General features: G+C 43.4%; 1 protein-coding gene across 1 annotated transcript; it reads right to left on the bottom strand.

The window, feature by feature from the left end:
- Positions 1 to 285: 285 nt before the first annotated feature.
- DCK (deoxycytidine kinase) lies at positions 286 to 13,579 on the bottom strand. Its single transcript, XM_033160886.1, has 7 exons — positions 13,368 to 13,579; positions 9,881 to 9,996; positions 6,380 to 6,573; positions 4,407 to 4,554; positions 3,730 to 3,845; positions 3,273 to 3,372; positions 286 to 1,621 (listed from the first exon to the last, which is right to left on the bottom strand). The coding sequence occupies exons 1-7, from the start codon at positions 13,435 to 13,437 to the stop codon at positions 1,595 to 1,597; spliced, it is 771 nt and encodes a 256-aa protein (XP_033016777.1). The 5' UTR covers positions 13,438 to 13,579; the 3' UTR covers positions 286 to 1,594.
- Positions 13,580 to 14,628: the final 1,049 nt, after the last annotated feature.

The following is a 14,628-nucleotide window of genomic DNA, read 5'->3' as shown; positions in this document are numbered from 1 at the left end:
ATAGAGCAGCAGCTGCTATGCATGTATAAGCGGAGAGACGGACAAAAACGAAAAGTGCTGATCTGGTCCCAGCCCCCTTCACTCTATGCCAAAACAGAGCGTGCTGAGGTCTAAACACAGAATGTATGTGGAGCGAAGAATGTAGGTTATCCTGCTTATTTCAGATATTTGGGGGTGGGGGTGGGGGGGTAAGGCTTGCAGTTTAGATATAAAGGGGAAATGAGCATCAAATCCAGGCTGCAAACATGCGAAGAATTGTGACAAATGACTTAAGTGGCGCAGAACTGAAGACGCTTCTATATTTATTTCAGCCAAAAGTTTCCAACATGATCACACAGATCACAGAGCTAACACTGTAGAATCTTCGGGTGCTAAAATGACCTCAAGGCCAACTACATCCAGGCAGTAATACATTGCATTAAAATAAATACATATTTCAAGAGGGCTACACAATTGGTTTGATCCTTCGTAACTTTTAATGTTTTTTTTAAAAAATCAGTTCTAAGAATAAAAATTCAAGCCATGGTTATTCCAAAGGTTCCCTTTCTGTCAATGCAAAGGGATGCAAAATTCATAAAACATCACACTCCCGTTATTAGTGCGTACGAGATTTGTTATGCATACATGCCCACCCACTCTCCCCTTCCCTCAAACAGCCCCGATGGGAAAGGGAATGTTTAAAACAAACCACATTTAGGGGCAATTCAGGAACAAAGCAAGGAGTCATTAAACGGCCCCATCCCGCCACTACCCCCATAGGATATAATTCATTAAAAACACTTGAGGAGGGGAGGAATCCTACTCGGCATGTTCTTGCCTCTAGTTTTCTGTATGTAGCGCCTTGGCTTTAAGTTAAGAAGAGGCTGCAGGATTCGGCTAAGTTTTCAGTTCAGTGATTCTCTCCCCGTCCCTGACCTGGTTGGATTGCTGTGCCTCTCTACAGAAGCAGGCAAAAGCAGTATCTTGGAAAACAGCAGCGGGGGCCAGGGATTGCCTTTAAGAACTGCCTTAATTTCTAGACAAACACACACCTGACTACAATGCTGTTGCTTTTTGATTTGCGTATGGCTTAAAAAAAAGAAATCATCACCCCTTACACACGCAGACCGCTTTGGACAAAATGCAGGCCCTATGTCCCCCTTCCTAACCACACATGCATACAAAATCAAGGTGAGCAGAAACAGTATCCCTTTAGTATGATCCCACTGCTGTTGGAACTTTATGAGTATCGCAATCAACTTGTGAGTGTGCACACTGCACAAAGAGGTCCAACGTTCTCACACAGGTTTCATGAATTCAGTTCCAGAAAAGTAAACAGTTCCACCTATTTCATTTACGTCGCAAGCAGAATGTATTTCGCAGGACTCCCTGAACTCTGATTTGTAATATTAGGTACGGGTCTTTCCAAACACTTCACCTAAGAAAGCCAAATACAATAGAAATGCTATAAAAAACCAGTCCACTGCAAAGGTTCAACAATGCAACGAAAGCTGGACTCTGCCCTCGGACACCTTAAGCAAAAACAGAATTGGCAACGCAAACTATGCAATATGAATGCCAGGAATGCTCAAGTTCAGTGTGGTTTCGGGAATGGCTACAAAGTGCTCAGAAATTCTTTGACCTGCAAAGACAAAAGCACAGAATTTTCAAAAATTAGTGACAAAGAATAAAAAAAAAAAAAGCTGGTTGCTAGGTTCTGGGAAATGTCTCTTTCATATTACAGAATAACTACCCGGTAACTTGCCACAAGAGTAACACATTTTTAAACTGAAAAAGCTCCTAAAAGGATTCAGGGTTTGGTTTGATTTTAACCTCAAATAATCACCCCCAACTCCACCCATCTCTTAGGGGCTGCCAGTAGCTTCTCACTTAAGGGACTGAACAGATTCATATTGCTTTAGCTTCAGAAGCCCTGAAGCAACCAGTTCTCCCAGGCAACTGAAAACAATGTGAACAGTGGCCAGAAGTACTAAAGAAAGCCAACATTAATAAATACCACAACCATCTCAGGTTAAAAACAAGCACTGCATGGCAGCATACAGAGTAACATTAGTGAAGTTTCTGATCACTTTCCCAAAGATGGCACAAAATTCACACTAACATAAATCATAGCAACGTTCCAAAAAGTGACCAAGAGAGAGGGAAAGGGCCTTGTGATTTCACCCGTAAACTTATGAAGAGGGCTGAGTGTTTGAAGCTGCTGTGGATTTACTTATTATTTAAAACATTTCTATACCGCCTACTCAAATAAAATATCAGTGCAGTGTGTATGTAACAACATATACAATAAAACATAGAACTCCATACAAAGGATGCAAAATCATCACTAAAATGACAGGCTAATTGAGAAAGTTTAAACTTTCTTCAATCACCAAAACGAAGTCAGGTCTCTCTTATTCCTTGAGCACTCTCTGGAGAAAAATACAACATTTTGTAAGGCAGAGCAGAACCGTTCAAGTCCTTACTGCAGACCATTGTTCCTTGGGCAGCAAAACTGGGTGTGGAGCAGTTGGGGGTGGAGAGAAAGGAATCACTCTTTTGATCTATTTTGCATCAATATGACAATGAGAGCAGGATTATTCAAGTCTTCCTAAATAAACCACCATAAAGGACTTAAACAAACCACCGTTTAGCTCATGTGTGAATGTGGCCAAAAACTTTGCACAACAGTGACAAGGGACAATGGAGCTTCCTTCAGGTTTTCAGAAATGTGGAAGCAGATTGTGCACCTATATGACTATGAAAATGCAACGATATCTCAAGAGCAGAGCTTTGCAAACTGTGTGTAGCAACACGTTAGTGTGTCACGCGAATGCTCCCTGCACTCCTCCTATGGCTGGAAAGAGATTAGTTTAACCTCCGGCTTGCTAGTAAAACTGAATTACCGTGTCACGAAATGATACATGTCTAAATAGTGTGTCACCAACATGAAAAGCTTGGAAAGCTCTGTCTCAGACAGCTAACCAAAATTAAAAGGTCAACTACTGCTTTTAGTGCAAAGGAGGAAAAAAAGAGGAATATACGGAAAATGTATCTGAAAACTATTTGCTACAGGCTGGGCATGAAGATTCCAGTGAACTGAGAAAATTCCTGTATTTGCAAGGGGTTCTGCATTTACTCTGATGGATGGGGACCACTCTACATATGTCCCCCTTTGTATGTGTGGACTTTCATCCTCCACCATCAACATATTAAACCACCAGGGCTTTTTAAAATAGTTTAGTTTGGTCGTCCAAGAAGGCAAATGTTAAATATTTTCTGGCGGCTTTTACCTTTTCAATCATATCTTCATGCCTGTCTTTCTTGCCTTTAAAGTCTTCATTTACGTCCAGTGTTAGAACAGGGACATCTTGCAGGTATTCAAAATCCGTTCTGTAAAGAAAACTGGACATCTGAATTGGGAAACTGAAGACATGAAGAGGGCAAAGGGAGTTAATTACAAAAATACGTCTGTTTCTTGAAGTTTGCAGCACAACCCTACGCGTGTTTCTCCGAAGTAAGTCCTGGCAATGGATCTTACTTCTGGGGAAGTGTGCACAGGATTGCAGCCTTTGCTGTTGCATTTCCGATCGTGGGAGCTGCCCAGGCTGAGAATTCTTTACAGTCTTTTAAATTAGGGTCTCAAATATACATGGCAAAGTTTCTAAAGTTAGGTAAGATATCTATAGTTTTCAGCAATGGCAACTATCTTATCCACCGGTTTAAATTCGTAATCTATTTAATATTTACCGCAATGTTCTGTGCTGGAGCCAGCTTTCATGTTTGTAATGAAGTTTTTCCAGATATTCCATAGGAATGCCTTGTTCTTCATCCCTCCCACGCACATAAATCCTATTCAAGCATTTCTAAAAATAAAGAAGTCACAACTGGAATGAAGCAGTAATAATAATAATCTTAAAGGGGGAAAGGCACAATTACACTAACCTTAAAGGGAAAACATGTTAAGGCTGATGATTCATTTATAAACTGCTTATAGAGACTTTTAATGTATGAAATGGTATATAAAATACATATGTGTTGCAGAAAATATCAACCTGGCACCAGAAAGACTCCTCATTTACTGTATGTATTTTTCAGCATGCATTTTTTGCAAAGCGAAACAAAATAGCACACCAGCTAACACAGACAGACCTACAGAAACTTGTGCTGCAGGAAGTCTTTATGGTGCCACAGAACTCTTTGTATTGTCACTCACCCTAAACCTGCAATCCTACACCCACCTGTACACAAGGCACAACGTAATCCTTAGTCACACGGGCGCATGACAGCACCTGAACTTGTTAAGACGCAGCCCAATGTGTTCTCTCTCACACAAACACCGCCTTTTCAGTAAGATTAGGTTGATTGACAGAGGTGAGGGCCCACAGGCTCTGCTGTCGGACAGGCCCACAAACTTCATTACTTACCTCAGGGGTAGCTCGGAGATAAATAATGCCATCCAGCCGAAGACTTGAGCCAAACTGCTGGCTCATCCAGTTATGCCAGTCTTGGTAAATAGTCCACTCGGTTTCATTCATGCAGTCCGTCTCATATAAATTAGACGCAAAAATGTACCTACACAAAAGGAGGCAATCAAGCTCAATGTCATTTTCTAACCTTTCTAAAAAATGATGTAAGAATATTTGCTGAAGGGAAGACAAGTGGTGATAGGTAACTAATGACTAGGGATGAAACTGTAAACCATTGAATGCTGTTTATGTAGAAGAGTGGATTCAATGAATAACAGAGGGGAGTGAACAATGATGTGTTTTGGCGGATGCCCCACCAGTACGGAATGCCCTTTCTCTGGGCACTTGCCACAGTCTGAGTATCTTCTAGGCAACCTGTACATCTTTGGGTTAACACATTTCCCCAATGGGAGGAGAGCCTACAAACGAAGAAACAGAGTGGCTCTCTCCAAGCCTTGTTTATCAACTTGCAAACACTCCATTCCCTTGACAACTTCTTGAATGGTCTGTGTATGGATTCTCCTTGAGCAAACTGAGGAGGAGGGGCAACAATATGCCCAAGGATGATGGGGCAGCTGCTCAGTACCAAGATGGTGGCCATCCCTTCTGTTTTTAAAGGCAAATGACGGATTTATCTTGCATAACATTTTACACAGGAGCATTCTAATACAGTTTCCCTTATAAGCTGCCAAACCCTTCTAGATTCAGTTTGAACACTCAGGTGTTTTTTCTAGGGCATGGGTAGGCAAACTAAGGCCTGGGGGGCGGATCTGGCCCAATCGCCTACGAAATCCGGCCCATGGACGGTCCGGGAATCAGCGTGTTTTTGCATGAGTAGAATGTGTCCTTTTATTTAAAATGCATCTCTGGGTTATTTGTGGGGCATAGGAATTTGTTCATTCTCCCCCACCCCCCCCAAAAAAATATAGTCCGGCCCCCCACAAGGTCTCAGGGACAGTGGACTGGCCCCCTGCTGAAAGTTTGCTGGCCCCTGTTCTAGGGGTCTGCGATTTCAAGAACTAGGTACAGTGGAGCCAGTGTGGTGTAGTGGTTAAGAGTGGTAGACTCGTAATCTGGTGAGCCGGGTTCGCGTCCCCACTCTCCCACATGCAACTGCTGGATGACCTTGGGCTAGTCACAGTTCTCTGAAGTCTCTCAGCCCCACTCACCTCACAGAGTGTTTGTTGTGGGGGAGGAAGGGAAAGGAGAATGTGAGCCGCTTTGAGACTCCTTTGGGTAGTGAAAAGCGGGATATCAAATCCAAACTCTTCTTCTTCTTCTCAGGTTACAAACACTTTGGGTTACAGACTCCACTAACTCAGAAGTAGTACCTCGGGTTGAGAACTTTGCCCCAGGATGAGAACAGAAATTGTGCAGCGGCGGCGGCACGGCAGCCCCATTAGCTAAAGTGGTACCTCAGGTTAAGAATGGTTTCAGGTTAAGAACGGACCTCTGGAACGAATTAAGTTCGTAACCAGAGGTACCACTGTACAGAGATTGCAATCAACGCAGCAGCTAACAACACCTGCTTCTCTCCCTCCACGCCACTTTTTTATATACAGTTGTACCTTGGCTCCTGAACGCCTTGGTACTCGGACGTTTTGGCTCCCGAACTCCACAAACCTGGAAGTGACTGTTCCGGTTTTCGAACGTTCTTTTGGAAGCCAAATGTCCGACGTGGCTTCTGCAGCCAATCAGAAGCCATTCTTTGGTTTCCAAATGTTTTGGAAGTTGAAGGTAATTCCAGAATGGATTCCATTTGACTTCCAAGGTACAACTCTACACATGTTTCCTCTGTTCCATTCCAGTGTCAAGAACATCGTTGTAACAATCCAGAGGAGGAAAGCTGTTGTCTTACAAACTGAAACGGCCATTAGGAGCAACACATAAAAGAAAGGAACTGCAAGAATTAGCAAGAAACACATACAAACCTGTCACTGTAAACAGATCTCTCAAAGAAGACGACGGGATTCTCAGCTTCTTTGAGTTTCCCATCAAAAGATTTGAGTTGAGCCCGGATTCTGCTCAGGCAAGCATAAGTCTGGAAAGTGAAGGACCACCTCTCTGGCTTCTCATACATCATCTCAAGCAAGTTGCCACCACTCTTTTGAGAGGAAGTAAGCTCCTGTTTAAAATACGAATGAAGTGACTTTTTAAAAAGGTAGCATTTTTAAAATAAAAAAGCTGCAGTTAAAATATTCCAAGGCCACCAAGTTCTAACAGGATGTCCTAACTTCAATCAGCTTTACCTCCTCAGCTGCATTTTAAAGTTCGCCAACAAACAGAAACTAACTGATATGTATTAGTGGAATAACTTCTGCCAGAAAGGCAGCCATGTCACTGTCAGTTTCTTCTGTGAACAAAAACCAGCAATGTCAGGTATAGACTGAAGATTTGTGGCCAGTGATTTCTAGAACCTTCATAACTTTCAATTCAATCACATGAAACACCAAACCAGAATATGGTGTTACATGAACAAGCCTTGACACTCTTATTTTGCGTGTCCCAATTCACCTATTGATTTTCTAGCTTGCAAGCAAACCAGCCGGCTCCCCACCACGGCACCTGAGCATTTCCCCACAGGCTACACCTCCCACCTGACAGTGGCCAAGCTACCTGGCACAGATGGGTATTGGGAGTCCAACATTATCTGAAGCCATAGCAAGAACACTGTCAGTTTGCATTTCTCAGTGCAGAAAGTATTGATCTGATGTGTACAGATCTTTCCTATTCTACTTAATTCAAGAGGGTTCTGGAAGCTTCTCTGTGTGAAAGAAACAAGAAAGTTCATGATGCTTGGGCTATTCCTTCAGAGAAGCTGAGTACGGCTGGCTTATCTCTTCTGTCAAGGTCATGCTGACAATAAAAGTAAGGCCAGAAGGAGCCTGGGTTTCACTTTCACTTTCTATCTCTTTTCCTTCTGTTGTGGTGTTCTGTACACAGTATGCTTAGTGTTAAGGTTTAGACTTATTGTAAGTTATTGTAAGTTGAAGTTACCGGTAAGTCTGCTGCAACTGGATTTCTTATGGACAGTACCAATTCTGACAGTACAGTGGTACCTCTGGTTGCAAACAAATCCGTTCCGGGGTGCCGTTCACATCCTTAAAAGTCTGCAACCAGAGCGGCGCTTTTGCGCATGCACGAAGAACTCTTCTGCGCATGCGCAAACATCGCAGAACACTTCTGCGCGTGTGACGAAACCCAGAAGTGCTGCGTTCTTAATCCGAAAAAACGCAACCTGAAGCGGCTGTAACCCGAGGTGTGACTGTATTGGATTTGTGACCATTATGCTCATTTGCCTTCAGTAGCAGTAAAGCTCTGCTGGATGAAATACAGTTGCCTCTGGTCAACTTTTCGGGAATTCTGCAGCGCATTTAAGTTTTTACTCGGCTAACTATACATTGGAATTCTGCTCTGGATCACTATTGAGTAGATTTCCATGACACACTCTCCCCACTCATTGGGTGCAAACAACTACTACAGAAAGTCTTTTCCTAGGAATGAAGTTGTTCTTTCTTTTATTTATTCAACAAAATTTACATAGAGCCTGGTAGGAGTAAAACTTCTAATCAGGCATAGGCAACCCTTCGGCCCTCCAGATGTTTGGGACTACAATTCCCATCATCCCTGACCACTGGTCCTGTTAGCTAGGGATCATGGGAGTTATAGGCCAAAACATCTGGCGGGCCAAAGGTTGCCTATGCCTGGTCTAAGTGGTTAACATCTAAAAAATGATCAACAAAAACAGAGTGACAGAATTCAATCAGGCTGACTGGCAGTTGATGGCACAAGCTCCCTGGCCTGTTTTCCCTCAGTTCTCAAACAGAGCTCCAGTGAAGGTTGGGAAGAGGCTGTGACAACAGTTCTCTCAGGCCGCCATTGTTGGTTCTGTCAGGAGCCACTGGTATGTGTGCTCCTTTGGCTTGAGCTCCAGCACTTATTGCCCTCCATCAGGGGAAACGGGTCTTTCTTAAGCAGCCCCAGGGAAGATGGAAGAAGGCATGCCCCAAAATTAAACTCACAAACAGTAGGAAGAGAAGTGAGATACACTGGCTAAAAACCAACCATCTGGTAATAAATGTTGACAAGTCACTGAAGGTTTCAACCAAACAAAATAAATTAAAGTCTAGGGATTTGGCTCAAAGAAAACACTTTCTGCCTTAGGAGTTAAAAAAGGATTGGCTTCCAAGAGTTTTCATGACAACAATCTAAACGGAAGAGAATGTTTTATACTACTGTTATATATCTGACCTTAGCTGCCCTGAGCCCAACTTCGGTCGGGGAGGGCAGGATATAAATAAAAGTTTATTATTATTTATTATTGAGGACACTTTTTATTCCTGCCATGAGACAGTTACATTAAAAATCAAGCTGGCCCTGCTCATACCATCTGTTGAGGGAGACAATTCAGTAACAGCTGCTACTGATGTCCAAAAGCAGTTGGCAGCATGCTCCTATAACATACAAAAGCATACAACCCAATCTTGATACTTAGTATTCTTCCTACCCTCATATGAAGGTAAAGTTTTAGCTTGTTATGTCATGACATTTTCCACTAGAAACAGAAATGCTCTAACCTGGATGAGGACTGTATTGCTTGGTAACTAACCTTCATAAAACCAAATGTTACAGGCATAAGATAGTTACCCAAAAATTCATTTCATGCATTTAACACTTAAAATTACCTATTCCAAGAAGTTACTTTTTTGACCATGCACTGTGAATTCCAGTGCAGGAAAAAGAGATTCTGGACCTTGTAACAGGCATTTAAAGGCCCCAAGCAATGAGAAGTCTGTCTTCATTTATTTCAGATCAGGAGACTAAATGGATACTTATCACAACCCACATCTCAAGAATCCCAATCAAAATATATTTGTACCTCAAAAACCCTGGAAATAGTTCATTTATAGTTTGCTGGAAACACAGTTATGCATTGGCATTCATGACTCTGACCACTAGAGAGCAGATCTGCTGCACTAGCATTAAAAACAGAGAAGTTTATTTAACATAATCTTAATTTCCTTTTGCTTTTTCAACTGCTGAAGCAAAATATATTTTTTAAAAAACAACAACCCACTTGGTGATTGTAGTAACATTTTGGTGAAGAAATTCTGTCTACAGTCAGAAATAAAAATTCTAATGGGTGAAGTTATGAAAATAAAGCAACCTTGCATAAAGAACCGTCATTTCCATATTTATTTTTGCAGTTCTACTTCTGCAATATGTTTTTGTCGTCATGGGTGAATGAAAGCAGAGTTCTTCTTTTTCAATCTAGAACTGTGCAAAGATTTGTATGCATAAAATATAGATCATACACCCACTGATCTAGACTGAAATTTGGTGGTCATTTATTTATTTTTTACTCCATTTACACTTTGCATTCCAGAAAGTCTGTTTGTCGCCCCTAAACACAGAATCATATTTCCTCATACCTCATTGTCATCAGGGCAATTCTGAACATTGCACCACCTTGCTACTGGTTCTGGAACAACTTCCCAATCTTCTCTGGCTTGCTTGAGAATATTCACAAAAGTAGACTTGCCGGCAGCTGTGGACATAAAATCTATTTTGATCAAACTGGCATTCGTGTGCTTGGGACGGATTTGAAGAGGAAATGTTTGACAGAACAAATGTAATTGAAACATTTTATTTGTTGAATGTAAACAAGGAAACAATTTTCATTTTTTAATATCTGAGTAGGGTAGGGTGTAAGGTAATAGCACACCCCACAAAAGTTTCCTCCACTGCTTCACTCCCACCTGTGCAAATTGCATCTATACATATTTGCATAAATGAAATAAACATTATTCATCACGTTGTACCTGATATAGGGAACACTGTTTGCTGTAGCATTGCTTTACATGCCATAAAATTTCATCATCTGGGCACAGATTTGGTGTTTTATTTCAGTGACAGTATAACATTTATTTTCTGAATTGAAGAATGAGCCTACATATGTTTACCAAGACGTAAGGCCATAAGGGACCCAGGTGGCACTGTGGGTTAAACCACAGAGTCTAGGGCTTGCCGATCAGAAGGTCGGCGGTTCGAATCCCTGCAACGGGGTGAGCTCCCGTTGCTCGGTCCCTGCTCCTGCCCACCTAGCAGTTCGAAAGCACGTCAAAGTGCAAGTAGATAAATAGGGGCTGCTCCGGCGGGAAGGTAAACGGCGTTTCCGTGTGCTGCTCGGGTTCGCCAGAAGCAGATTAGTCCTGCTGGCCACATGGCGCAGAAGCTGTCTGCGGACAAACGCCGGCTCCCTTGGCCTATAGAGCGAGATGAGCGCTGCAACCCCAGAGTCGGACACGACTGGACCTAATGGTCAGGGGTCCCTTTACCTTTTAAGGCCATAAGAGCTTAATGGGACAAACCCAAGGTCTGTATTACTGCAACCATGTAGCCTAGTCATATCCATGTTAGTCTTGCATGTGAACCCAAAATAAAGGAAGGGACAAACAGGATGCGTCCATCACAAATCAAAGTAATTACCTTATCTCCTTTCTGGTTTCCTTCTTTCTCCACTCCATCTTACTATGATATATTCAAATGATACTCTGCTTTCCCAACATAGGCAGTGTGGCAAATATAGTAGACACAGTTTGTCTATTATTCTCAACTATGCTGTTCATTTGGGTTGTAGTTACAGGTAGGTAGCCGTGTTGGTCTGCCATAGTCAAAACAAAATTATTATTTTTTAAAAAAATCCTTCCAGTAGCACCGTAGAGACCACTTCAGAAGAAGTGTGCATGCACACGAAACCTCATACCAATAACAAACTTAGTTGGTCTCTAAGGTGCTACTGGAAGGATTTTTTTATTATTATTATTATTTTGACATTTGGGTTCTGTTACTCAATTTTCTTCTTTGTTACACACTTTTCACCGGTTACTGCTTTTTGCTTAATTCTATCTCCTTTCTATATCCTTCTCCTTGCCTGATAGCTTTGGATTTTTAGGCTGTAACATCTATGGACAGGGTTTTTCTTTTTAATTTAAGTACTGTGAAGCACCTCAAGTCTTCAAGTTTCTTCCCAACTCACCACTTCACATTTAAAATTGGAAGTTTTAAGGACACACCTGAAGACGAATTCGCTGGAAAAACAGGGTGTGCTTGTATGAGTGATGAGAGAATAATTGCCGAGGCGTCTTTTGTTTGGGTGTAGGGTGGGGCGAGATAAAGCAAGGACATACAAAGCTAAATCAATGAAAAGAGTATATAAAGACAATTTTCAAATTTACAAACTTAGGTTCAAGTTCAGATAGTTGGTAATTTTAGAAGCCAATTTAGAATGCACACCCACAATTATAGGCTTGAGGGGCTCAATAGTGGACCTCTACTTCCCGTCTCCCATAGATCTATATTGATGTACACCAAATATTACTGCCCTACTCTTTTGCAACTTGTCAAACCCCTACAGTAGGAATGGCTAACCTTTGGTTGTCCAGGTGGCATTGGGACTACAATTTCCATCAGTCTCAGCCAGCATGGCCAAAGGTTAGAGATGTTGATGGGTGTGGTCAGAAAGTATCTACAGGGCTACAGGTTAACCGCTCCTGCCCCAGAGCCTGCCAGAGCTCCTGCACTATATAAACGATAATAACAATCTTGAGATGATATATGTCATGGTTTTTGGCCTCAGGTGCTGTGTGCAGACAAAGGTACCTTTTTAAGCTGTTTAGCTATCTGAGTTTTAAAGACATCTTCCATTTCAAGCATTCTTCTGCTACATCACATGAACTCTGAATGATACTGTATGCTTAAAGAAACTGTAAACCTGAAAGTATCATGGAAGTCCTTAAAATTAAATATGTAGAATTTGGGGGCGAGGCGGGGAGCAGGTTCCTACTGCACTGCCAGGAAAGAAGCTGCACACTTCTGCTCAACACAGCAGTGGGGAGAGCTTGAGCATTTCTGCCTGTCATACAATATAAAGACACAGGAACCCCACTACGGAGTGTGGAGGGGGTGGAACTGTGGCTTTGGGGACCTATTATGTTCTATATGATTTATGCTGCATTTGCGATGTTCTATCATGTTATTGCTATTTATTGTTCATAAGCCGCTTTGGGATTCATCTGAATGAAAAGCAGCATGGTAATATAATATATCAAATCAATTCCATACCATATCCCCAAGGCAAGAACCATCTCTCCTTTCAGCTTATAAGGCCCTTAAGGTCAATTCTTCCTCAACTCCTGCCCTGCACTGAGAGCCCAATGCCATGGAAGAGTGTAATTCAACTGGGTCCCAAGGTTTCCCCACTTCCCATGTTTTACAGACACCTCCCACAACTGTCATCCAGAAAGAGGAGAAGCAGCAGCCATTTCTCATTCCATCCAGCTATAAAAATGGGACCACTTTTTCTGTCCGTCTCAGGAGACAATGGAGTGTGCCTTTGGGGGGTGAGGTCAAGCTGTTGGAAGGTTGCAGCACCTGCAGCATCTTGGCATTCCAACTTGGTAGGTGCAAAGGGTTTTCTTTTCTTTTCTCTTTTTGCCTGGTGCAGCAGCTCAGTCCACTTGTGGAGTGATATTCTAAGCTCCAAGGGAGATGGTGGCGGGTCAGCACTTTATGGACCAGGGCTGTCCAGCTAAGGCAGGTGGATGGGGGTGTGTGTATATATATATATACACACACACACACACACGTTTTGTTTTATATCTGCTGCCTAGTCCAGCCAGTTCTTTATTACAATAACTTTCGCAACCATGTCGAACAACTGACACCTGAGCCTGCGCTTTTTCCCCTCCTCTCTCCCAGCCCGCTTTTCCTTTTATGCCATGCTTCTTGAGAAGGAAGCTATGGCCTTATCCTCTGCTCTCTGTAAACCGCCATTGGAAGCCCCACCCGCAACCAACACTGCTGAAAAGCGGGGGCGGGGGGGGGGAAATAAAACCGCGAAAATAAAAGACAATTCACCTATGTTGCCTTCTATGGCGATCTTCTTGATACCGCTCTCGGCCCGGCTCCGCTTAGGTGGGGTTGCCATAGAAACTGCCTACCGGCTAAGCTGAGAAGCTCCCGGGGAAGACGGTGCGACTGAGAGGACAAACCTAGGCGGGATCGCTCCGGTCTTCCCGCACGCCTAGGTTACGTAAGCCCGCCTCCCCGCGCGCGCCAGCCAGCCGGCCAATCCCCTTTGTCCCGCCAGCCGCCGTTCGAATTTGGCGCGGCGTCGCTCGGGGTTGGCTATGCCGGGCAGTGACGTCACCCGAGGGCGTCCAATCACTTCCTTCCTTCCGGCCTCGTTTTCACCTCAATAACGGCCTTATAATAATAATAATAATAGCAGCCGCAGCTGTCGTTCTCTCCCCTCCTCAGCCGCCTGAGGAGTCCCTACAGGTGCCCGAGAGGCTCATAAAGCATATGGCGAAGCGCGCGCGACCAACCGCTGCTTGCGCACAATGCGACCGCAGAGCAAAAAACAAACCGCTCTCGCTCGCCTCAGAAGGGCCGGCTTTCCATGGGAAGGGAAGCTCAATCACACACCGAGCAACGGATGCAGCCGGAGGGAGCGCTGTCGAGCTGTGAGTGCGTGGATCGGCCTGGGTCGTAGAATCCTGGAGTTACAAGGGGTACCCCGAGGGTCATCTAGTCCGACCCCCTGATGCAGTTATGTCGTTGCCGTGGCAGCTTGCCAGGCTTCTGGGGCGAGTTCGCACTCCGTCTTCCAGGAGGAGATTTTAAAGCTTTCTTAGAAGTAAATTTTAAATGTATACCTGTATACATTGAAGGAGCGTCTCCACCCCCATCGTTCAGCCTGGACACTGAGGTCTGTTGTAAGAATTTTAAGGTGTTTTATTTATATATAATAATTGTTATTAATGTACCAAAACAAATAAGGCCACATGTCTGAAAACCAGCACAGGAAGACAGGCCTCACTCCCAACTGACCAAGTATTTCTTTGTCTCAGGAACAAAGGGGGGGGGGTGCCCCTCCAGCTACTCAGCAGCCCTCTGCCTGAGTGATAATCTCTGGCATCCTGATATCTGAGTGTCAGACAAAAAGGTGTGATTAACTTGGCTGGGATATAGGGAAATGTAAATATCTTTTGTTTCAATTGATGGGTTTTGGTGGAGGGCGAGAGGAGACATGGGGGCAGGGTCCAAGATGCTCAGGTGACTGCTACCAGACCCTCCCAATTTGTGATGTAATTCTAATGTATGGAGGGGTGGTCTT

This window comes from Lacerta agilis, chromosome 9 (assembly GCF_009819535.1).
Source record: "Lacerta agilis isolate rLacAgi1 chromosome 9, rLacAgi1.pri, whole genome shotgun sequence".
Taxonomy (NCBI): Eukaryota; Metazoa; Chordata; class Lepidosauria; order Squamata; family Lacertidae; genus Lacerta; species Lacerta agilis.
Note: the sequence above shows the minus strand (reverse complement) of the source record. Positions and strands in the feature narration are given on the sequence as shown.